Genomic DNA, 24239 nt, shown 5'->3' with positions numbered 1-24239 from the left:
TTAAACACAGTCTCCAACTTTTGGCTTCCAGGGGTGATCAATGGGCCAAGGAGGACTCAAATTGGCTTCCACCTCTTGCTTTAACTGGAGGTGTAAAACAGATACTGGGGAGGAAGCGCTGGCTGTGACTGTCATTACTGCTGAACAACTATTGAAAACCTTTTCCCATGTTGAAACAGTTTTAACAGTCCTCAGCTCTGAGCAACAAAGCCGATGCAAATCTCTTGGCAACGTCTGAAATTTGTACGTTTGTTCTCTCAAGTCAATACAATGGGTAAAAGTGGTCAGAGCTCTGAAGTGATGTTCCCAGTGGACAAATAAGCTAACCTGGCATCCAATGCAAACACAAATTACACAAACTGTGTCCAGTAGAGGTGGCTGAAGCATTTTCTAAAAATGTCCCCCAGGTGCCTGCCTATGGAAGTGTGCCAGGCACAGCCAACTGGGGAAAAACCCGGGGGGCCGACCCAGAACATGCTGGAGAGACTCCAGCCCAGCTGGCAGGGGAGAGCCTGGGGATCCCACAGGAGAAGCTGGAGGAAGTTACAAGGGAAAGATGCATTGATGGATGGGAGGGAATTTTACAGCTACAGCTCTACAGTGGATACAGTGCGAAAAGCATAGACATGTGATATTTAACAAGACTAACAGTCTAAAGTCATGAGTCTGTACTTACATGCTGCAGTATTTTTAGCTAAATGCTACTGTCAGCATGGTAACATGCTCACAGTGCTAAAATACTAATGTTTAGGAGGTATAATGTTTTCCATGTTCACCATTTCAGTTTTGAATATCAACATGCTAACATTTGCTAATTAGCACCAGACAAAAAGTATCCCGAAAGCCTTTCTTTTTTATTTTGAGATAAATCACTGATGATATGATATAATTCTACTTATATAAATTTTAAAATTCAGAGTGCTCTCACATTTCATTATACAAGTTCCACTTTCCACAAATTCTAAAGCAAGTCTAAAGCTTACACCAAAGCTGATGAGGGGTGACATGAGAAATTTTGTTCTAGATGTTCGACTGTAGATGAGGCAGTTGCCCCTGGAGTCAGCCTAAGCCACCGTATGTTAGCAGCTATTAGATCTCCCCTTTAGCTTCTCTGCCGTACATATTATCTGCTCAAAACAGGCAAGTGGAAGACAGACGAAAGAAGCAAACAAAGGAAAACCAGTCATATTGTAAAAGGCTTTGAATGATACAAGGCATCCGCTGGTAACAGACAATACGCTGCATAATGTGCTGCTGCATAACATTATCAATATACTGTATTGTCGGTAGACTTGGGGAGAATGAGAGTGGGAGGATCTGGCAGGGAAGATTAGTTATGCTGTAAAGGTTAACTCATGCATGAATTCAAGCTTGGAATTTACTATTTATTAATCAAGAATGTGCTAATTAGACATCCTCTCCCTCATGCCTTTTCCAGCCACTGTGGGATGCAGTTGACAGGAAGATGGAATTAAATATTTGTGGCCACATACTAAATAAACCAGTGCCCCCATAACTGCAGTCAAGAAAAGTCATCAGCTTCCAATAAATCTTTTCCACAAAGCTTAGAACAGCCACGCTAATCCCCTCCATTAGATTTCAGTTGCCCCCAGCACTCAGCAACAAGATAGTTCAGCAAGTGCATCTGGGCACTTCAGTGTTGGATGGATATCAGGATTTTTATCAGTCATACGCGGCACGTACGTCACTCCAGAGGTGGTGACGCACATTTAGAGAGAGATGGGGGTTGTTGAGTGAGGATGTTGAGGCATTTCCTGAAGTTCTGACTTTGAATTCAAGGTGCATGAGCAGCAGCAGCAACCAAATTTTTATAGATTAAAAGTTTGTGGGGTTGAGAGTGAATCAAACAGATTGTGTATCTCGCTCTCTCTCTCTCTCACTTTTCCATGTAACTAACATTAATATAACATTGTCAGACTCAGGGTGGATGGAGCAGAACCAGAGATATAGTCTTTTTTTTATTCCACACATTCTTCTTTCTTGTCAAAACCTGGCACCTATATTACCCAGAATGCAACTCAAGAAGCAACGCCTCGCTTCAGAGATTCAGGTGCGTTGTAGCACAGTTGCGGCTAATGTATTCCTAAGCTGTGAGCCTCATTCAGAGATAAGGAGCAGGCTACAGAGGTCTGGTAAGCTCACTTCTTGCTACCTCCACATCCCCAGATTTTTTTCATTTTCAAACTTGGACTCCTCAAACCAAATTGACTCTGCGACGTCACTGTGGACAGTGATCACATTTCCTGCAGCTCTCTCTGGAGCCACAAACAGTGGAATTACTGTGTTCATGTTACAATATAGTCCACCAGGAATGGGTGCAGGCATGTACTTGATTCGTCAAAGCAGAACTTTGCCAGATGTCTCGTTGTGTTTCAGAGTTGAGGCAGGAACCTTGCATTTTCTATCCAGAACCCTCCGAACTGGCACCCCCTCTGGACTGACCTCATTGAAATGCAATAGAGGACTGCATTTTTTCACAGAGCTGAGTGTGGCCTCAGTTTGTTTAGCTTTGTGTAGGTCAAAGCTAATTTGATCTCTCTACCTTTTGGTAAACAGAGCATCTTCAGTGGTGACCTCATGCTGGACCAGTGGGTATAATTTAAAAGTCCGACCAGTAAAGTCATCACAAACTTTTCAACAATCCGACCTTTCTGACTTCTCTATCAAATAAAACTGCCAAAGCCCATTAGCTTATACTTAAGTGTGATCCCTCACTGACTAATATGCTGTCCCCTCCATCCTCCTTTAAATGGAAATACATCACATTAAGGAAGTAATACCATTTCAAGGGACCTTTAAGTCGACTGTAGCTACGCTGTGCAGGTGACAGAGGAGAACATTCGCCAGCCTTTAACCACGGTTCGTCATTCAGATCTTAATTGGTCAAGTTTTCTGTCTGCCTCTCTTATGCCCCCGCAGAGCTCTTTTTTTCTTTCGCTGATAATGAAATGCATGCTCTGCCACGTGTACAGAGAGGATTTACTCAGATTGTTTCAAACTACTTCAAACGCTCAACATCCAGGAGCTGCAGGATAAAATAACTAACCTCACAAGTCAAATCAGTCACTGAACGAAACACACATTTGCACACAACAGCAGTCTTGAACTGTAAGTTGGACAATTATTCCTCCTCACTCAAGTCTATTTGCCATTACTCTGTCAGCTCATGAAACACCTTCATCTCATGCTGCCACCCCAGCAGCTCTCATTACTGCTCACTCCCCATCCAGCTTCCCCACTCACTCCACACCTCCTGGTTGGCAGCAGGTGCCCGTGTGCCCTGAGAGACCACCGCTACATCTCTTCCCTGGCCAAGCCTGCAATCCTTCACCTGTCAGGCTCTTTCAGTGCGCTAACCTTGGATCAGAGCCAGCCCACTCACTCAGTACTTGCCCATACCACTAACTCAGCCAACCCCCCTCCCACCACCTCCCACAAAGTCTTTACCCACTTCACCTTCTTAGGCCACCAGTCACAGACCATACAGGACACACACAGCAGAAATTGGCCACTTCATCGGCTGTAATATCATTGTGGTAAAAGTGGACAACAGTAACATAAAAGCAGAGGTATTGACTTTCATGGTTTTTGATTATGCAAACTAGTGTGCACGAATAAATGGTGCACATCTGCACATTTGAGGAATAATATTTTTGAGTCTCTTCTCTGCCTCTCATCTTTCAGAGAGGAAAGAGAACCTACACTCCATCTCAGCTGAAGAACGCTGCAAATCCGGTGCCTTTAAGAAATGGGACTGAGCAATAATTAATTAAAGAGATGACTTTTACAGAACATGACCGATTAAGAAACTTTTGTTTTTTTAAAGGTAACATTTCAAAGCAGAGAAAGGTTCAAGGAAGGTTCAGAGTCTGTTTGCACACACAGTAGAAAGTTGTTTAATTGTCCATATGCTCCAAGACAAATAATCTTTGACTTAATATTGGTGTTTATCCCATTTAATGATACCATCAGATCAAATCTTACAACCCTGCTGCTGTGTTTAATCATAGCAAGGGATTCCTCTACTAACATGGCACCTTTCAAATAATAAATTCATAATTAAAGCTTTTTATGGCTAAAAGTTTACTCATTGATGTCTGCTCAAGTACCATTTCATGCATCAACATAATAAATGTCCAGTTCTGACCACAGTATTTGATCTATAGGACACTCACACTTCAGCGTTAGAGTTAGGGCATCAATATTTAGAACTATGTAAACAAAAATCCATTTTAGTTTGTGTTGCAGTCCATCCAGCCTCAAGTTAACATTGTGCACCATTCACTGCTCCATTATGTCTGAGGTGGTGTTGGGTGCAGCAGTGATTCGCTTGTCACAAACAGTGAAGCATGAGTTGTCGATTTTGGTAGTGTGAAATGTCAGACTTTGGTCAGTGTCTCTGACAGTGTGTACTTGCTCAAAATAAACCGAAAGATAAAAGCTGTGGAGAAGCCTGTGTGAGTTTGTTTCCAGCCCGTAGCAGAGTATTTGTGATATATTTTGGTGGCCGATAGCGCTGACATTTTTTCATCAGTGTGACAGAGACTGATTAGTTGACAGATTAGTCCAACAGATCCTGGATTTGTCTGAGTTTCAGCAGTCTGTTAGATGATGTGGTTGAGCAGCGGATCAGCAACATGATCAGAGGGATACTGACCAGACTCCCTATTGATTTCACAAGTTAAATATGAGGCCCTGCACACCCATACATTTTCACTAATTCTAATTAAGCGTCTCCTCAGGTTGAAGTTGAAGTTGAGTAGAACCAAACTCCATAGACTTAAAAAGCTTTTTTTTCCAGCAGACATTTTGTTTCGTCATATCATCAAACGAACAGCCATAATTAATAACATTATTGATTAACCTTACACAATGGCTCAGTTTCATTTACAGTAAATGTCTCAAGCAATGCACAGTGCCAGCAGCCTGGAACTGAATTAGTTACACCTTTGCCTAAATGTCAGCTGTGAAAAGAATTGATCACGTATGTGCAAGTTGTCCCGTCCTAACAAGTGCAACAAAACCAGAACATATTGTAAATTCTTAACATTTTGTTGCAAACATAAAAAGAAAATCTTTTGTTTTTCTTCTGATGTGTTTTGGGGCCTTAACAACACAGTTTTCCAGGCTCGTCTCACACAACACTGGTTAATACATGTCAGTCATCTCACTATCAGATACTCACAATTCACTTTCAACCAACAAGCTTCATCTTCACAGTGACTATACGGGATAATGAAATCAGTCAACATCATCCTTTATCATCAGGTATATATATGCTTGCATTCAGTCAGATTAATGAGAGAGACTAACAAAGTAATACAAGCAGCTGGCCTGATTATACAACCTATGTGTTTAAACAAAAATAATGATGTCAAATCCAAAAAGAGAATGTCCCATTTTTTTTATCCTCATCAGTGAATTTAAGCAGCTGGCTGATCCTGGAAGAGGTTAATGTGAGTGTGAGTGTGTGTGTGTGTGTGTTAGTATGTGTGTGAGAGAGTCTGGGTGCTTCGGTAAAACACGCAGATGAGACACACCACACAAGTGCTTTGTTTTTCTGAAGTGGGTATTTTAGTGTGGAGCAGACGTTAGAATGGCTTCTGAGGGACTAAAGGTTTCTCATTAATTTTGAATTTTGAATTTCCACCGGTGCCAGCAAAGAGGCCACAGAGGCTTTTTGTTTAATATATGATTCATGTTAAGTGAGATATTACCTATTGCAGTTGAACCAGTCCCAGCCATTTCCAAAGCTTTTTGTATTCGGTGTTTTCGGCGCGTCTGAGCTGCCTCAAACATGCGTGCCTGTCACTTTTTGATAAGGTGCCTTGTTGAAAAGCCAGGATATTTCGCTCAAATGATTGTTGCGTTGTCATATTTTAGCATATTTTTGCCTGAGCTTAATTATACAGTTAGGTATCCATTTGACAACCGGAATATATCAAACTCTGCCCCATTCACTAAGATGCAAATCGTGAGCTGAGAGGTAAAAGGCTCAGACTCAGTAAAATGCACTTTGGCGATACTAAGCTTCAAATCTGACATCATCTGGCTAATTATTAGTACGTTCTTCATAATTTTTTAATCCTCAAGATTTCAGTCCTTGCTGATCTGGAAACACCCATGGTCACCTTGGTAACAGGCAACACTCTTACTGTGGCTTCCTCACAATAAGCGCTGTTTTTCACCAGTTGCGTGGTTTTAAGCAGGAGGTTGTTTCGTTTGCAACGTAACACAGCTCTAGTCAGAGGAGTCATCAGTTAGATAGCATTACACACAGTAACGCCGCATTACATGTATTCATCATTCCTGTGAATCATGTGAATGTGAATCCATTGTGGCAGTGGCAGAGTCCACCACTGACAATGAAAACTGCTAAACACAGCAGCACTTACTGACTGTGACTACCACCGTGTGACTGAGAAGTGATGTTCAAAGACAAACATATGGAGTTTTATTTAATTCATTCATAAATGAAGAATTAACCCTTCACAACAAAATGTTATCTGAAATATTCAGGCAGCAGAATGGCCCAGTAGTTACTGGCATTAATGCTGCATTCAACACTTTCTAATATAAGACTGGCAGTAGTTTATTGTCTTAGTCTTCCCGAAAATAAAAACACTTTCTTCCTCTGATTTTCTGGGGGGGCTTCATAAATCTTCATGTCCTGGGTCATTATACTGTACACCACGGGAACCATTACCATGTAGAGGAAGCAATCTCTGAAACATGAGGGCACCCTGATGCTTAATTGATATTTATTTATAGCTCACACATGCCCACATAATAGCCACTTTGCTAGGCTGAAAACATTTTGCCCAAATGTCTCAAAATTATGATGTGTTTCCTGTTCAGAGCGTGCGGGGTGAACTCCCAACCACCCCTCCAAACTAATAATTACAACTGCATACATTGGAAGTAGCTAACTTCATCTAGTAAGTGTTTTAATGGCTGTAGTTGAGGCGCAGATGGACTGTTAGGTTGAGTTTTTATTATAGGACAGATTAAGCGACAGAGAGCATTTCTAAGAGGCCTAGCAAAGACAGATTTTCTGCTGAGAGTGCAGGCTTCCCTTTAAGCAAGAGTCAAGGAAAAAGGGGGATACTCTTCAAGCCATATATTTCTTGAAGCCGTCCTCACAGCCGACCAGTATAGTGCAGTTTCTGATGGTGCATCAGGACATGGAGTGGTTGTTGATGGAGATTACTTGGATATTATAGGTCAGTTCCTCAGGGGATTTTAGTTTAATTAAAGATGGTACTAATTAACTCATCAGCGTTGCACCTACAGTATAGTGGCCTTTTCATCTCACCACAATATTGTTCTGCAGGGGATTGTGGGCCATGTAAATTAATAACCAGCAGCTGATAGCATATGATGAATTCTCCAACAAAACGCTGCGGAGTATTTCCTGTTTGGGAAAGAATTCATTATCATAAATTCCCATGTTTTTTTGTTTTTTTGCAAAAATGTGGAGTTTCCAGCCTGTAAAGGCGAATATAACAAAACAAACACAACCAGACTGTTGTTATCCAAATATTGATTAAAGCCCAAGGCTGATCAGTGGCATCAGATTTTCACTGTGAGAGAAATATTAAACAGGCAGGAGAAATCAGACCTAATTCCTCATCAAAAACATATCAAATATACAATACTGACACATATTAAATATATGTATGGGATTAAAATTACATTAAAAATGACTAAAAGTCAAATTCCAAATTAAATTCACCTCAGATCAGGGTCAAAATGTCAAACAATTCATTCTCAGTTCATCTATTTATTCTGAGAGCTGGTGTATGTAATGTTTAAATTAATAAATAATTAATAATATATCCATTTGGGTGATGGAGTGTCAAAACACATCAAACTGTACTTTTACTGTTTATAGGATATAGATTGTATCAACCATCATCAAAAGCCAAACAGCGGGATTTCGCACCACTGTACACTGGAGTCATGTCAGTGTCGGTGCTTCAGCTATGGAACAATATATTGACGTTTTTATTACATTTTCTCTCCTTTGAATCCATCTTTCCTCTCTCCGTTTCTTCCTACAGGGCAGTAGTTGGGCACAGAGAGCCGCTGCCTGATGATAGTAGAGACAATATCACTATTTTCACCCGAATCCTTGACAGGCTGTTGGATGGATATGACAACAGGCTACGTCCTGGGCTGGGAGGTAAGCAGCAGTACATGTGAGATAAATCAGAGTCAGACACACAGGAGAAGATGGTGGACGGCTCACTGTGGGATAACAGTCGTACACACAAACATCCTCTTACACAATATAAAGATGCTGTTATTGTGTCAGAAAACACTGATTATTTTTGATTCAGTGTACTTATTCTATTTTATAATGGTGATGTAAACAGTATGATATGATCTAAAATAAATGTACAGGTCTAAGCAGTAGTAGTTGTTCTTCTGCAGGGCTTTTATTTACCAAACTGATCACTAGATATTTCTCCATGGATAGAATTAAAAAATAATTCCTAACACGGTTAGTAAAAAGAGCAGAACTGACTTGTTTGTGCAACAGCTGATTCTCTAGATAAGAAGTTATTTAAACTACATGGGGGCACAGGAGAGTTGAAGTGTAGTTATTGTACTTTCCCACTTATCAAGATGGTCGACAGATGAAGCAGCAGTTGAAGCAGCAGCAGCTGCGACTGTGACACACCGCTCATGGAGACAATTTAGGTACTTGAAGACTCGTTCTTCTCCAAATCAGAACTCAATTGAGCCTGAACAGACAGACATGGTACAGATATTCTTAGACTGAGTGTGACCTACACTTGACAAGGACACCACTATGTCCAATGTCCATTGCAAATAAACCTCCATGAATCTGCTTAGAAACCACAGAAAAAAAAGGGACTTCTCATAGCTGTCCAAGAATCATCACAAATCTAAGAGTTCCTCAGTATAAAAGCACTTGTCTGTAAAGTATTCATGGTAGTCATCTGTACATTCAAGGACACACTGCAAAAAGGAAATGCTAATAGCTAAATCATCATACTTTTATTAGTGCCAGTTGGCCAAAATATAAATAAATATGCAAAAAAAAAGGGTTTATCCTTCCAGTTTATATCCCCCAGCATTATGGGGACTTTGATTATGTACCAGATAGGCACAGAAAACAGGAGCAACAAAATCCATTAATATCCACATTTATCATGTTACACTATAAATATTATTCAGAATGCAAAAGAGGGTGAGGCTGATTTTTTTTTTTTGCTGTAATGTAGTGTCAGACACTATCTTGGCATTGCTAGTTTTTGGACTTCATGGATTCAAAATGCCACGCATTCATTCACTCACTGGACATGTATCTCAGTCTAGAGGACATTGTAGGCATGGTAACTCATACAGACAGCAGACCAAAACGAAGCTCAGACTGAAGTCAGGTCATTTTGTGCAGCGCTGTTATGGAAATCTGCCTTCCCTTGGGTGGAAGTCTTTGTTCAATCATGCCCAAATGGCAAATAAGCACATATGTCAGTGGAAATCCTTCTAATTGATGCCGTTTCATCCAAATATTTGTCCCCCACGGACAAACCGCATAACAGCGAGCCCACATGCTCAAGCGGGCTCTGCCATTTCTCAGCCAGCCAGCTGGAATGGTCATTTCTGCTCTACTGCTCGCTGCTGAACCCACGAGCGAGGCTACCAGGCTGCAGAACCACCAGGCTAAATGACCTGGACTCTGTGGGCAGCACCCAGGGAGAAGAACCAGGCACAAGATGTTAATGTCAACACATCTCCAAGGGCAAGGAGATGGCGAGGCCATGCAATCATGGCTTACAGTCATGATGATTTCCTCACGCTGAGAAGTGATTGACTGGACAGTCCTGTGTGGTGCAATGAAACCAAGCAGGCTTCTGCTGGAACAGCAGCACACTAGATTATTTTGTGTTGCAGATGGATCTAAATTAATCTTACTTATCAAAACAATTTGTGAAATTACAACAAGTTAGTTATACATGGGCAGATTAAGAGGACTGAAAGACCCATGCTAATGGTTTAGAGTTTAATGGTTCAACCATCCACGTGAAAACAGACACACCAGTTGGGGCCCTTCTCTGTATAGCCACCATGTTCAGTCACAGTTAAGGGCTTCTGTCTGCTGAAGAACAGCACTACCAATCTTTCTCCTGTTGGCCACCCCCACCGCCCACCGCCCACCGTCCTAGACAGAAACAGTCATGTGAGACCGTCTCAGACAAACAGACTGGATAGAAACTGGAGAACACCATTTAATTTCATTTTCAGTAGCATCTATTAGCTCTGCCCTATGCTCTGGTGCATTGTTGTAAACAGAAACGGGGCAACTCATTCTGTTCCCCCGCCTGTGCCTGCCATGCAAACTGCTGACTCGGTGCTGTGATAATCACGTATTTGTGAGCGCTATTTGTGTGGCAGAAATGATTAATGTGGATCTCTTCACTCGGGAGGGGGGCCTTTGCCAGAGGATTGGAGACTTCACCTGTGGGTGGTCGCTTAGATCTGGGACACAGTTAGAGCTGAGGATCTATTCCGTTTTGGAGAAAGGTCTCATCACTCTCTAGTTGTTGCACCACTGGGAGCAGCTATTTGTCTCGCCAGTGGCCCAAAAGCCTACTTTGCACATTGTCCCAGAGGAGCTGATTCAGCCCACACTAAAGAGGGCAAAATTTGATCTGTCATGACTTTCATATCATGCCTTACTTAATGCTATATTATATTCACATCTGAAGTTTTTGGAAACAGTAATTCCACATCTCTTAATTAATATCACATTTAAAAGTCTTGACTAACTTACTGTATAATGATCGATTTGATCATTGTTATGGTGTAAAGAATCATCCATAAACCATTATAACAGAACAAAAGCAATTATGGAGCTTGTAATGTAAAGTGCAATGATACATGTAATTATAATTAAGAGGAAAATACAGAACAGAAAAGCCTGGGAATGGTCATGCCAGATTCATACTACAATAGACTACATCATGTCTAATGTGATTATAATGTGTGTATATAAATTGTGTACAAAAAAAAAGAAAAAGTGTGCCTGTTATTGGAATAAAAGACCCGCATCCTTAATGCTGAGCTGCTGCATTTTGTTCCCAAGCGAGTAGCCCCTTGGGATCTGTTAATGTTTTTGGGGCAGGCTAACTAAAATTATTTTGGGTCAAAGGGGGGATGTTTTCTCTCCAAAGATACAGACTGGGGCCAGGCCCAAAGCCGATTTTATGCTGTAGTGGACAAAACTCGCTTTAGCCAAACAAATGGTAGTTTTACTGAGGGAAAGACTTTCAAAAGCATCTGTGAAGTTGCTCACAGCAACATTTTTGCCCCTGAAATGAGGTTGAAAAAAACTCTCCTGGGCCAAATAGTTGTGAGTGCCAGAACCAATGCTGTTGAGCAACGCTCGAGTCTAGATTTAAAGAAATGTCTAATACTGTCGGTGTAGTGTTATGTTCTTAAAGCTGCAATCTGTGGCACAACAACAATGATTGTCCAAAAGGGCACAAATTTTTCACTGACTGTTCCTAAATGCGTGGTTTCCCCTCAGTTTGAAGTGATCCTCTAACCCTCGAATAGAGCTGAATTTTTACGTCAAGCAGCTAAGTTAAACGCCAACAGGCAAACTTCACCGCCATGTACACAAACAATCAGCTTAACAAAGACAAAGCTGAGGCAAAGCCTTTTGTCTACAGGCTGCACTGTGATGTGTTGTGTTCCTTGTTGTCTCTTTCAACAGAGAGTGTGACAGAAGTGAGGACAAACATCTATGTGACGAGTTTTGGCCCAGTGTCAGATACAGACATGGTGAGTCTTATTCTCTTCTCTTTTCTCCTCGCTGTAATCGCCACCGTGAGTCATCAGATCTAAGTGGGTTATCACTTTTTATTCTGCTGTACTTGTAATTTGTTATGTTTGACAAAATACTTGAAGAATATTTGTCATTTTGGACTCTGCAACCCTGGGAAATTTCTTTGTAAAATAACAGAATTTAATTTTATTTAGTCAGGTGATGGCTGACTGTCATCACGATGATGAGCCCAGCATTGTTACAGGCTGAAACTCAGGATTTCGATGAAAACTAAGAAACTATTAGTTTCTTCTAAGAAACTATGCAACTGTTTCGCAGGATGGTGTACACGCAAATGCTTGCGAAGATTCGTCGTCTGTCCGTGTTTTGTACAGATCATTTTAGCACAAATCCCAAACACCTCTTCAGAAGTGTCTCTTGGCGTTCCTCATTCATTAGGCCAAAACCCAAAGTACTGCCAGATGGCTGATGTGTCTTTTTTAACGACCAGATTTGTTGACGCCATTATTACATTACTATGACTAGTAATTAAATTTTTTTATGGTCAGATGATCAGCTTAATGAGGTAAATTAAGCACAGGCTACAGGGAGGGAAAGCATGGAAAGACCAGGTGATTAGAAGTGCTGTGAATGGGCTCAAATGTGGAAAAAATAGAAACAATAATAGAAATTTTAAAAGTGTAAATGAATGTATGTCAAAAATTAAACACCTTTAAAGTAGTTTATGATAAGAAATCGCCCCACTAAGTTAGTACTGAACACATTTTATGAGCTAGCAATCATTGCTGGTTTGTTTAGGTATTGCAGCTTCAGCACAGCTTATTCATATTCATACTTATTTTTTCTACATATTTATTTGACTATTAGCACATTTTCCTCTACTTTCAACCACAATATTGACAATATTGTTTACTTAATTAGAAATAATTTGATTGGACAATTAAGGACTTAATACAACATCTTATTTAAACTAGAGATGGATAATAGAATCTGATTATAAAGAAAACATTACGAATGTGGTTTGCAGGCTTTAAACATTATGCCTTTCACTGTTAAGTCACTACTCAGCTAGAACAGTCAAATAACTTTAGAAAAAAAAATGTAGTAAGATATTTAAAAGCAGAAAAGCCAACATTTTAAATCATCAGGGTATTCCAACAACCAAAAACCATTTCAGTAAATGGTGTTCCAAGTCAAGGTGCTATCTTTAAATTATTTTGGAGAAATTTCATCACGAGCCTTGGATGACCTCCTTTAAACAGATGCTGGAGATGGTTCATGCTTTGTCTTGGGACCTTATGCAACATTTGACATATTTGATCATGCAGCTGTAATTGACCGCCTTGAGCACTGGGTGGTTTCTCTGGCTCAGCTCTGAGCTGGCTCGACAGCCTGTATGACATAGCAAGATTAGTGCTTTCTGGAGAACTGAGTTGAGTTTTCTTTTTCTTTTTTTTTTTTTTTTTGGTCTCACTAGGGGGGGTTCTTCACACTGTGAGCATCAACTTCTCTGTAGCAGCTTACTTTCAGGCTGTCAGACTCAAACTTTACATAAGTCAGTGAGGATCTCGTAGACTTATGTGTTACAGTGGATGGTAGATGCCAAAAGTCTTTAGAAAGAGTCCCTTTTATTTCATTGTTGTTGTATTATAACAGATATAAGAAGAAGATATGTACAGATCACATTGCTCCCATTACCTAATCTCAATTTTAATCAGTTTAAACTTATCATAGTACTGTTGTGACCAATGTGCTTATACTGTTTCTCAGCCATTTGCACATTCACACAGCAGGTAGCTTACATTAGTAAGCGACTGTCATCAATAATTTATGAAATGTACCTTTGCATATCAACTACACCGAAATGCTGGAGAGCAACTGATTCAGTGCCCTGCAAACAATGGGAAAAGCACAGTTGTGATCTGTTTTCCCCTCAGAGCCATATACTGTAAACTCGAAATTTTGTTAGTTTCATATTTAGTCCTAAAGGTAGTTGATGCAGTGATAATGTGGTTTGTTTATCTTGAGAGAAATCCCCTGCTTTATCTGCCGGTGCTGCATAACACATGACATTTTTGAACTAATGCTTCTACAACTCAAAAACAAAAACCATTGGCAGGAAAGACCATTCCTGCCATTGTAAAGATACAGCATGCTGACCGCAGTAAGCTTAACTTGCTTTGAGAGAGAGAGTGTTCGCTCTCTTACTTTATCACAGTAGACAGTGCTTTATCTTTTTCAGCAGATATCACCTTTGGGGTCTCTCAGGGCTCAATTCTAGCCCCAATCTTTTATTCTCTTCACATGCTCCACTTGGCAACATCATGAATCAGTGGCAAACAGCACAGAGCACAGTCAGAGGCACATGCGGTGGCTGCACAGGCCACGGAAACCCACTTTTGATCGGGGCCACAGTGAGTGAGGCCACAGCAGGTGTTTTCTGTCTCCCGTCAAAGGCAAAATACCTGTTATCCACACACACTCACACCTTCATCTTGTAATCAATGGATGCACTGTAGGTGTCAAGGTTTTGACTGTTCCCAGATGTGAAAACATAGCATCAACATATTGATTTTTTTCTTTATTTCAGCATTGCTCAGTCAGTTTTAAATTAGATTTCAGGATTATACTGATCATTACCCAGGCAAGGCTCCTTTTGGCCTCAGGCTACACTGCATTTTCCAGCTCTATATGCACATAAACAATGCATAAAGGCTTCAAGCATTTCCTTTCAAGAACTTTCTTGGTCTAGCCTCAAAAGATGGTCATGTTTTAGCCTTCAGGAAGCATCACTCTCTGGAACAGATGTATCAGTTTGCAAAACTTTGCAGGTCCAAGCAATAAGTTTACTCTGTATTTGTCAGTTTATCATTGTGCTTACAGTGTATGGGCACAGTGCAGACGGTCTAGCCAGATATCCTAAATTTTGTTCATTTTAGTTCAATGGGCAAAATGTGTGTGATTTAGATCAACAATTATGGAGATTCGTTGCTCCCTTTCTTACACTCTGATGTTTTCCTCGTATTAAATTCTGCCCTCAACAAAGGTGGAATTTGTTCGGGATTGTATTGGATTGCAGATCAGCGCTAGGAGCTCTGGGGCCTTTTAAGCCAAGGAGGGAATGAGAAGACAAGACCCACGATTATACATCATAATGAGCAAATGTGGATGGTAGGCTGCCCTAAATAAGTAGGTCTTGACTCTGGACTTTAATAATGAACAGTTTGACTTGCTGAAATTTCGAAAAAGGGAGAGCACCACCCTCTGAGGGTGAGTGGCTGGGAGTATAACAAGGGCTGTGGCCTTCACTAAGCAGAGAGCTGGACCAGGTTTATAGATCAGGTAATTGTGTGGTGTGGGCAAGTCATTTCATGATTTTTATAACTTAAATAGACTTTGAATACTCTCTTGAATTGTGGTACATGGAGCCAATGAAAGCAAATCTACAGTAGGTCAGCGTTGTGCGATCGTGTTTTCTGGTTCATGAGTTTCCAGGCTACTGAGTTCAGAATGAGTCGGATGTGTTACTTGAGTGTGGAGCGGGACAGCCTCAGAGTATTGAGCACTGCGGTAAACAGTTCTGGGAAACAAAAGCATGGAACAGTTTTCTAGGTCAGTTAAAGGAGAGGAAATGACTAATCCTGGAGGTATTTCAGAGGTGGAAAGAAGCTTTTTAAGATATTTCCTTGATGTGTTCACCAAAGGAAAGTTCTGTTTTGGAGACAACTCACCAGAGTTTAGAAGATTAATTCGGGGCAGCTATCTAGTCATTAAAATTTAAAAAAAAAGTTACACAATGAACCTCGTTAACTCTTTAATAAGCTTTAAATTGATAGTGCTCCATCTCAAACTAACATGCCAGTCTATAAATACCATTGCTTTGGATGGAATGCAGGAAACTGAGCCCAGGATCACCCCTGCTGGTTGAATATCGACGGGCTCATACACTAACACTTTTGTGTCAGCGTGGAAATGAAAGTGAAGAAGTCACTTTATAAATGCCAATTTTTGGCATTAATTAGTTACCTTGAAGCTGTAAAATGACATTAAGAACTGTATTTAATGCTTGTGTTTTTATGAACGAATGGGACACATTTTAGGATTAGACATGCTGCCTTTACACTGGAGATCAGCATAAATGTTGAGGAAGCTCTAGAGGACGTGCACATACACTGGACTGTTCCAACATCTGTTGGGACATTTGATGGTGTAGTCAGTTAAACTCCTGAGATAGAGTATTGATTGATCGATCGATTGATTGATTGAGTTTCCAACAAGGCTAAGCTACTAACACACTGATGTTTGCCAGATGTAATGTTCACCACATGTTCACCCATCTTGGTTTGGCATATTTCAGTACAATAGTTGAGATATTTAGTTCTGGACCAAACTGTTAGCTGACTGGCACTGCCATCCCTTCAAGTCTTCTTGCTTGCATGGATAAAAATGTGGAGCATTAAATGCTCAGAGAAACTGTTAAAACGGAAACGTTCCTAGACAGAGTACACTCTATACCCAAGGCATCTCATAGTTTATGTTGTGTATATCCAAGGGTCCAATTACCCATCTCTCTGTAACAGTAAGTGTCCCAGAAATGTCTGCTTCTCACTCACCCTGAGGGCCAGTTGTTCAGCCTTCACTTAGACCCCAATACGCCACATCTGCCTTCAGTGTCCCACTATCACAACAGACAGGAAGCTAACTGCACCATCGGAGTGAAACTCGAATTTTAGACCGATAACAAGGCTAACGTTGTTCAGAGTCGTGTCTGACCGCAGCAGATCTCTGTACTGTGTCATATCAAGGCTCAGAATGTGGGTTGCTATCTTGATGCTGATCTCTGGTAAGTAGGTGGTTGCGTTTGTCTACCTCAAGCCTCCATCTTCTCACATACTCATGCTGATTCCACTTCTGTCTTTTGTTTCTGTCTTCCTCCCTTCCTCTCAGAAGGTCTGCGGAGTCACATCTCATCCACATGTATGCACTGTCATGGCACATTTACTTGTCTCATGGTTTGACAGGCCTGTGCCGAGGAAATGGGAAGCGTTTTAGGCTGTCACAGGTACAGTGCTGAGGCTTACTCTGACAAAAACGTCAGTGATGGCCTGATCTCAAAAGGGGATTCACAGTCTCTGGGGGTAAACATTTCTGGAATATGTGAGATTTTCAGCACATAGCTTATGCTTTAAATTCAGGGAACTCAGAACGCCAAAATACCTGAGCAGTTCAAGGTCTTCTGAACAGAACAGATGGAGGTTTGTGATACTGAAATTTGAAGATGAACTCCTGGATCCTGCATCAGTCATGTTGTCCTTGTTCAAAGACATGCAAACCCAATTAAGCCCTTTTTCATGAGAACACAGAAATTTAAATATGTCTCCCACTGAAAAAAAAAAAAAAGAAACCTATACTCTTAAAATAGGGCTTATTTTTTCAGTCACCATACAGGTCATTATGTCCCCCGGTGTCACAGTATGATTCATGTGCAGGGTGGGAACAACTTGAAAGCAGAACAGACACAGTCTCTTTGTGCCCTAACACCCCATATTTTGGGGGAAAATGGCAGGACACAGGTAACAGGACTTTGAAAGTCTTCAGTATCCTGCAATCACAGAAGAGTCAAACGGCAGGAGGAGCCCACGTTTTTTCAGGAACCTATTGTATCATCCCCAGTTTCAACATGTTCACTATCTGAGCATCAAGGAGATAAGCCAGTACCAATCATATCCAAGACAAACAAATTTATTAGGGTAAACAGTGGTTATACAATGGGACCTTCTTCACTGTGGCACTATGCTACAGTCCCCACACACATCTATATACTGAACTGCAACACCAAATATGTTTTAACTAATTTGTTGTTTTGATAGATTGGGGGTCTAATGAACATATGTACAAAGTCACAAAATGTTTATATTTAACATATCAGCAAAATGTTCACTAACAACATATTTAATTTGTTTTCCTTGTGGACAATATTCAGTCATGGCAACTAAAGCATGAATGGTGTTTTTAATGGTTGTTGCACAACTCAAAGCACAGGACTCCATATTTTCCTTTTCTTGTTATCGTTTGCTGTTAGTAGGGTTGTAAGTAAGGCTGCTCAAAGTAACATTGCTTTTTCTCTTTCTTCTTCAACATTTATGAGGACACAGCCATTTACGGTGTAAAACTTTATCGGCAATGTCAACGGACAAAATCGATCCAGGGTCCCCTGTTCACACTCAGCCCAATTAAAACGTGGTGTGTGAGTAAACACAATATACAAAATTAATGAGAACGTACCGTTTCCCATCTTTAAGGATAAACACTGAGATGGAAAAGGTGACATGAAACCAAAAGCCATGATCTTCAGTGCAGTGCAAGAACACAGAATTTAGTGATTTGTGAATTGTTATTACATTTCCTTAAAAATGCATTTAAACACAACTTTAATAGAAGATAGGGTTACATATGATGGAAACTGATCTTCTATACTTCTGTACTTCTCTCTCATTTCCCTCTTGAATGCGAGCCACTTGTGTTTATTTCCCTGAGAGCAGTTCAAAATAATTGTAATTGCATAATGCATCTTTGATTTTAAAAATGCATTATGTTTTTACTGGCTTAAATGAATTCATAAACATGTTTACTGCAACATTTCCTTCACTTGTTTTTTGCCATTTGATTCTAGGGCTGATTATATTTGTAGAACAAAATGTTGGCGTCTGAAGTGCGGCACAATGAAGTGCTAAAACATGTTTACGCCTCAGAGCTGCAGAAGCCGGAGAACACTGAAGATAATTGGAGTTGGTATGGGATTCACAGCTCATTGCAAGTCTCACACAGGTTACACTCCCAGCAGGGAAAGGTGAACGGCACACGAGAAGCGAAGCAAGAGAGAATAATTGACAACGGGAGAGCAAGAAGGACTAGTAATTAAGACATTAATCAAATCTTTGACTAATCATTACAATGCCCAGAGTGTGAAGTTCACAAGAGCCAGGTCAAATTGATGCGCTGCCTCCAGAAAGAGACCTGTATCATTACCACACCAGCTAATCAGAACGTTATCTCTGGTCTGCGGTATACTGTCAGAGCCCAGGCTTCATAACATATATCACACATAACATTTCTGCACAATAAATTGGGGAAACAACTCTATCGCACATCTTGTCAGGGGCACTAAATCAAACCTGTCAAACCAGTCAGTTCATGTAGGCAAACAAAATGCTTATGTCAAGCTGTAGCCAAGTGAGAACATTGGACAATAAGTTACTGTGCGGAAAACTTCAATTTCCTGGAATGAGCAACTTGTTTGGGTCGCTGTGCCTTCAGAGATGACTGTTTGTATATATATATATATTTTTTTTGATTTGCAGTTTGAACCAGATAATTCAGTGAAATACGGAGATAAAACATGCACACTGTAAAAGTACAGGCGAGCAAATGTCCAGAGCTGTTGAGTAAAACCAAATTAAAACTAAAATGTGATGACAATATTAAAATGTGATGTAATAACCAAATATTTAGAATTTAATGAACTCATTAATTCAAGATAAAAGACTGCATTAATATTCTATCAGATATTAGACACAACCTTCCTGCCATTATCAGAGAACCAGACACTGTGTCATTTTTTTAGAGTCTAGACTCATTTAGCCCAGTCTACTGTACATCCCACCTTAACTGCAACCTTATCAGCCGCTCCTATCATTTCCCTCATTTCCTTTCATTCTCATCATTTTCTCATCACAGCAACCCTGCTGCTGGCTGCTTCTCTCCACCACGCTTCTTCCACTGAGACATACACTCACATATGAGCAAAGGAGACATTTCTCTGTGTGTCTGACATGCTTCTCCTTTCTCTTGTTTTATAATCCCTATTTTTACCTGTTTGTCTGTTCTACTCCTGCGAAGCACTGCTGTGACAATCCTACAGTATTTACTGAAAGTGTTCAGTAATTAACTTTGACTTGAAAACACTAGAGACCCATTTAGTTATGGCATAGAGGACAGCGATTGTGATTTCTGCATCATTATGAAACAGGTTCAGGTAAACAGAAATAGTTTTACTGGAAGAGGGACCAGGTTTATGAGAGTCAGCATACTGGATAAAAAAAAAAAAAAAAATTCTTTAAGGAGTCACACACCTCTGTTTTTCCATGTCATGCCCCTCATTCTCTCCATGGTTCTTTTCTGTCACTGGCCACTAAATGCACAAAATGCCCCCCCAAAAAAACAAAACAAAAAAATCTTTAAAGACATTGATTTTAGTTTTATAAGAGCATTGCAGTCAGTTTACACCTGGTGATTAGTCCATCGGCAAAATATTAATAGATGAAATTTATAAACAAATAATCACTTAACCTGCATTAATTGATTTTTTGTTTCCTGAGGGAAATATCTGGCTCTGCAGCTACTAAATGCATCCACCATGTTCACCAAGTATTTACTAACTATGTCTGTTAACACTGGCAGGTCGTGTGCAGAGGGTTTATCAGAGCTTTGTAGCTGCAGCAGTAGGAACTGCAGAGTCGATTGATAATTCTCAGCGGGTTTGACACAAAGGCCCCATCCTGTTCAGACCTGGCATTAACATGCGTCTCAGGTGATCCAGTCGCAAGTGGACAGCTCTAAGCACGTCCGTTCACACCTGGCATTAGAATGCATCTCCACGTGCGTCTCGAGTGACCACTTGTGATTGGATCCCACTTCCCCGCTCTAAGTGCAAATAAACCCGTACATCATTTCCAACCGGTAAGACCAAGTACTTTGTTGTTTTTAACCTCAGGAGACAACAGACCACCTCCAATTGTGGTCTGAGTGGTCTCATATCAAATGTGTCCTCGATACGTCTTAGGTGCATTGACACCTATACTTAAAGCTGTCACAATACGCATAGTCTTTTGATCAGTTGTTAAACAAAAAGCAGCCTGAAAATCAATTATCAAGCAAAAAAAAAAAAAAAAAGTCAGTTCTCAGGTTTTGGATTTAATTACATTTAGATCATAGCAATATAATTTCAAATAGTTAAAATGGGTATATAGGATTCTGGGTAAATCGAAATGTTTTAACAGTTGTACAGTTGTTCAAACTGTATGTAGGAGTGTCTTGGCGATCCAGAACTGCATGACACATACAACTTATCTGCAATGTCCCACTTCTAATCCATCCAGGGACTGCTGTCATCCCCCTCTTTCTCTCTGCCCACATATCCTGCGTCTCTATCCTCTGCTTCATAATAAAGGCAAGTTGCCAAGAAAATAGCATATAGCCATAGAAAAGGGATCTGTATTATATCTGTGAAGAGTGATTGTGTATTCATAAAGCTGTTAGTAACACTGTCATTCAGGTGCCACGAATGAGTTTTAAAATGTCATTTAAATTACAGTTGTTTGCTACAGTAAATCTATTCATGATCCTTGCCGCTATAAAAAAGGCATTTGAAATCCACTGTTGGGTGGAAGTTCCACTCTGTCTCCTCTGTCAAGGAGAAATCAATCACTCAGTCCCTGGAGGAACTCCAGCTGGCATTCAAACTGATTGTGCCATTTGGCCTTATGAGGAGATTGACTATGCTTCTCCACATTCCTGTCTTTCAATCTTCAAATTACTTCCCCAGTGTTTACAGGAGATTTCAGTCCAAAGGAAACAAACAAATGATGGCATCGCCCATCTGGGCCAAGCACGCCGCTGTCTCTTTATTCATCACTGGATGTTTTACACTGATTAGGGTGAGATTTGACATCTAATAAAGAACAGGGAAGAAGGATAAAGTGCAGGACATGAAGAGAACTGTGGTGATGGGGATTTAAATGGTCCAGAGTCTTTCTGAGCCAGGACAGAACAAACTTTCTGGAACTGTTGCCGATAAGTTTTGGTAGGAGAAACACAGGGCACTGAACAATAAATCACTTTATAGTGTGTGTCCTAGTGTCTTTATGTGTGTGTTAATCATTCTGTCTTTTGTTGTCTGCACTAGGCATCTAATTGATGACCAAACTAAATCAGATAAAATTAGCAAAAAGAGATTTTTTTTTTTTTTTTTTTAATTTAGATGTGTACCTCGACAAAAACTAAGCAAGTGTTCGAGGGGAAACGTGTTTGTCACACTCGATTGTATCTGTCTGTGAAGCTCTCTGTGGGCTTTATATAGAGCACTGTTGTGAGGGCAGATGGGGCATAATTGTTTTATGGTTTGCACTCCGTCAGGAGGTCAATCGCATCAATTAACAGACGTCCATCCTGCTCTGTTTAGAGGAGCCCAGTTGATGTTGTTGAGTGGAAGCTGTACACCTCTCCTGCTGGGGATGATGGCTTCCTGTTGTTAAAGCCGCTGAGAAATGACTTTATCAGTTTTTTTTTTTTCCGCTCAGGGAGCAGCCAGTCACAGTTGACTGGTAAGCACTGCAGCTCGTGAGCCCTTTCACCACACGAGCAAAAGCACAATGACAATTAAAGAGAAACACATTCGCTGTGCTTTTATTGATCGCCAATAATATGCATTGCTGTGCGAGATAAAGACAGCTTCCTTCTCACTCTGTTAAGACAGCTGCAGTCTTTCTGTGCTGCCGCTGTACGGAGCTGATGAGGGAAGGCTGTTGCTAGGACACCAAGTCCTACTGAATCAATAATGTGAAATAAATTCCTTTTGACTGGCTGCTTCCTGCATTCATTTTATTTTATTTAGTTTTTCATGTGTTGATGACAACACTGAAAGACTTTGTTGTATATTAATAAAACATGAAACACATGTATTACAAGGTTTTTCGCTGAAGCTTATTTGTGTCTGAAGCCATGGTTAGGCTTTCAAGTTTGAAAGAAGCACTGCATTGTTAGCACAGTAGTAATTACATGGCACTGGGATACAGAACTTTAAAAGGCACAATATATTCTACAATAGCTGGTATGCAAAGCTGTGTGTGTGCACATGTATCCTTTTTTCTGTTAAAGCTGTTTGTAGTTGACAGATGGTAAAGTGTGGCACACACCTGTGTATCTTTTATCAAAAATAATGGCTGACTGAAAGCAGTTTCTCTTGTGGGTTTTTTTTTTTTTCTTATGTCACTTGTTTACTTTTCTTACTTGTCTTGAATTAGTTGGATTTTCTCTGTTTTGGACTTGGATTTTTTTTTCCTTTAATAATTTTTGGGTTGATAAGTTTCTTTTTTCTTTTTATCCCATCAGACGTAGCATCTTTTTGAAAATGACCACAGTGATGGGAAAGAGGTCAATCTGTCAGCACAAACTGTGTGTTTCATATTCACATTCATGTAACCTTCCACAGTACTAGCAGTCTGTAAAGGTTTTACACAGAGTTCAGGATTCAGTGGGCATTGTGACTTGTGTCCCAGTCAGTCAGTCAGCCATCATTACTGTTATTAACCACCCCTGTGCTTTTCCTGCTTTGGCAAGTCAAAATGTCTGCTGGGAAAAGGCCCAGTGTTAAACGGTTAAATATTACAACTAGGGTTATTACCTCTACATGACCAGTGGCATTTCCCAACACTGTAAACTACTATCTTGTCCTCTAATCCTTCACACTGTCCTCCCTTCAGGAGTACACCATCGATGTCTTCTTCCGTCAGAGTTGGCGGGACGAGAGGCTGAAGTTTGATGGGCCCATGCAAGTTTTACCCCTCAACAACCTCCTGGCCAGTAAGATCTGGACTCCTGATACCTTTTTTCACAACGGAAAGAAATCTGTGGCCCACAACATGACAACTCCCAACAAACTGCTACGACTAGTAGACAATGGCACGCTTCTCTACACGATGAGGTAAGCTGCTTTTGAATTTATTCCCTGTGACAGCACTGCCACGTCTTTGTTGAATGCTGTACTTTAACAGGACTAAGGAGTTTACAGCACTGTGAGCATCTCTTTGACCTGATGATGGAGCTACATGAAAAGTTAAGGGATCACCAAAGACATTACAGTTCACCCTGGGTGGGGGTGTGAATATCTGTACCAAAATTTCAGGGCAGTTTATCTAACAGGCTGTTGAGACTTTTCACTGAAAAACAACAAATGCCAACGTCAAAACCTTGGCACTCAGGGGATTAAAAGTTGTGTGGAGCTAATGCAGCAGTTGTCTGGATCATTTCTGATCATTTCATCAGTCCAAGTGTCAGATAACTGACTTGCAGCCAGTCTGGGCCACATATGTTTCACACAGAGACAGCTCAGACAATAATAATCACCTGATCAAAGGACTGCCATTGTGTGTATGTCGTGCCTGAAGTCACTGTAAACAGCATCAGCCACCAAGACAGCTACAGTCAGTGAATACTATTATCTGCTACAGGACTGCTACAAAAATAGTTAAATGGTTTCAGCCCATCTAACAATTGAATCTGTCACTCAATCAGCCGTCACCGCAGCTTTGCATCTGAGCCTTCAAAAGGCTTGAAA

At 40.5% G+C, this 24239-nt stretch overlaps 1 protein-coding gene across 1 annotated transcript in view; it reads left to right on the top strand.

Annotated features, from left to right (window-relative positions):
- gabra3 (gamma-aminobutyric acid type A receptor subunit alpha3) overlaps positions 1–24239 on the top strand; it is a 50179-nt gene that overhangs the window by 9112 nt on the left and 16828 nt on the right. The window contains exons 2-4 of the mRNA XM_041051326.1: positions 8085–8206; positions 11774–11841; positions 23386–23606. Of these exons, the coding sequence (XP_040907260.1) occupies positions 8085–8206; positions 11774–11841; positions 23386–23606 (411 nt within the window). The remainder of the gene's footprint in view (positions 1–8084; positions 8207–11773; positions 11842–23385; positions 23607–24239) is intronic.

This window comes from Toxotes jaculatrix, chromosome 12, assembly GCF_017976425.1.
Source record: "Toxotes jaculatrix isolate fToxJac2 chromosome 12, fToxJac2.pri, whole genome shotgun sequence".
NCBI classification, from domain to species: Eukaryota; Metazoa; Chordata; class Actinopteri; family Toxotidae; genus Toxotes; species Toxotes jaculatrix.
This window is presented reverse-complemented; position numbering and strand designations above follow the sequence as displayed.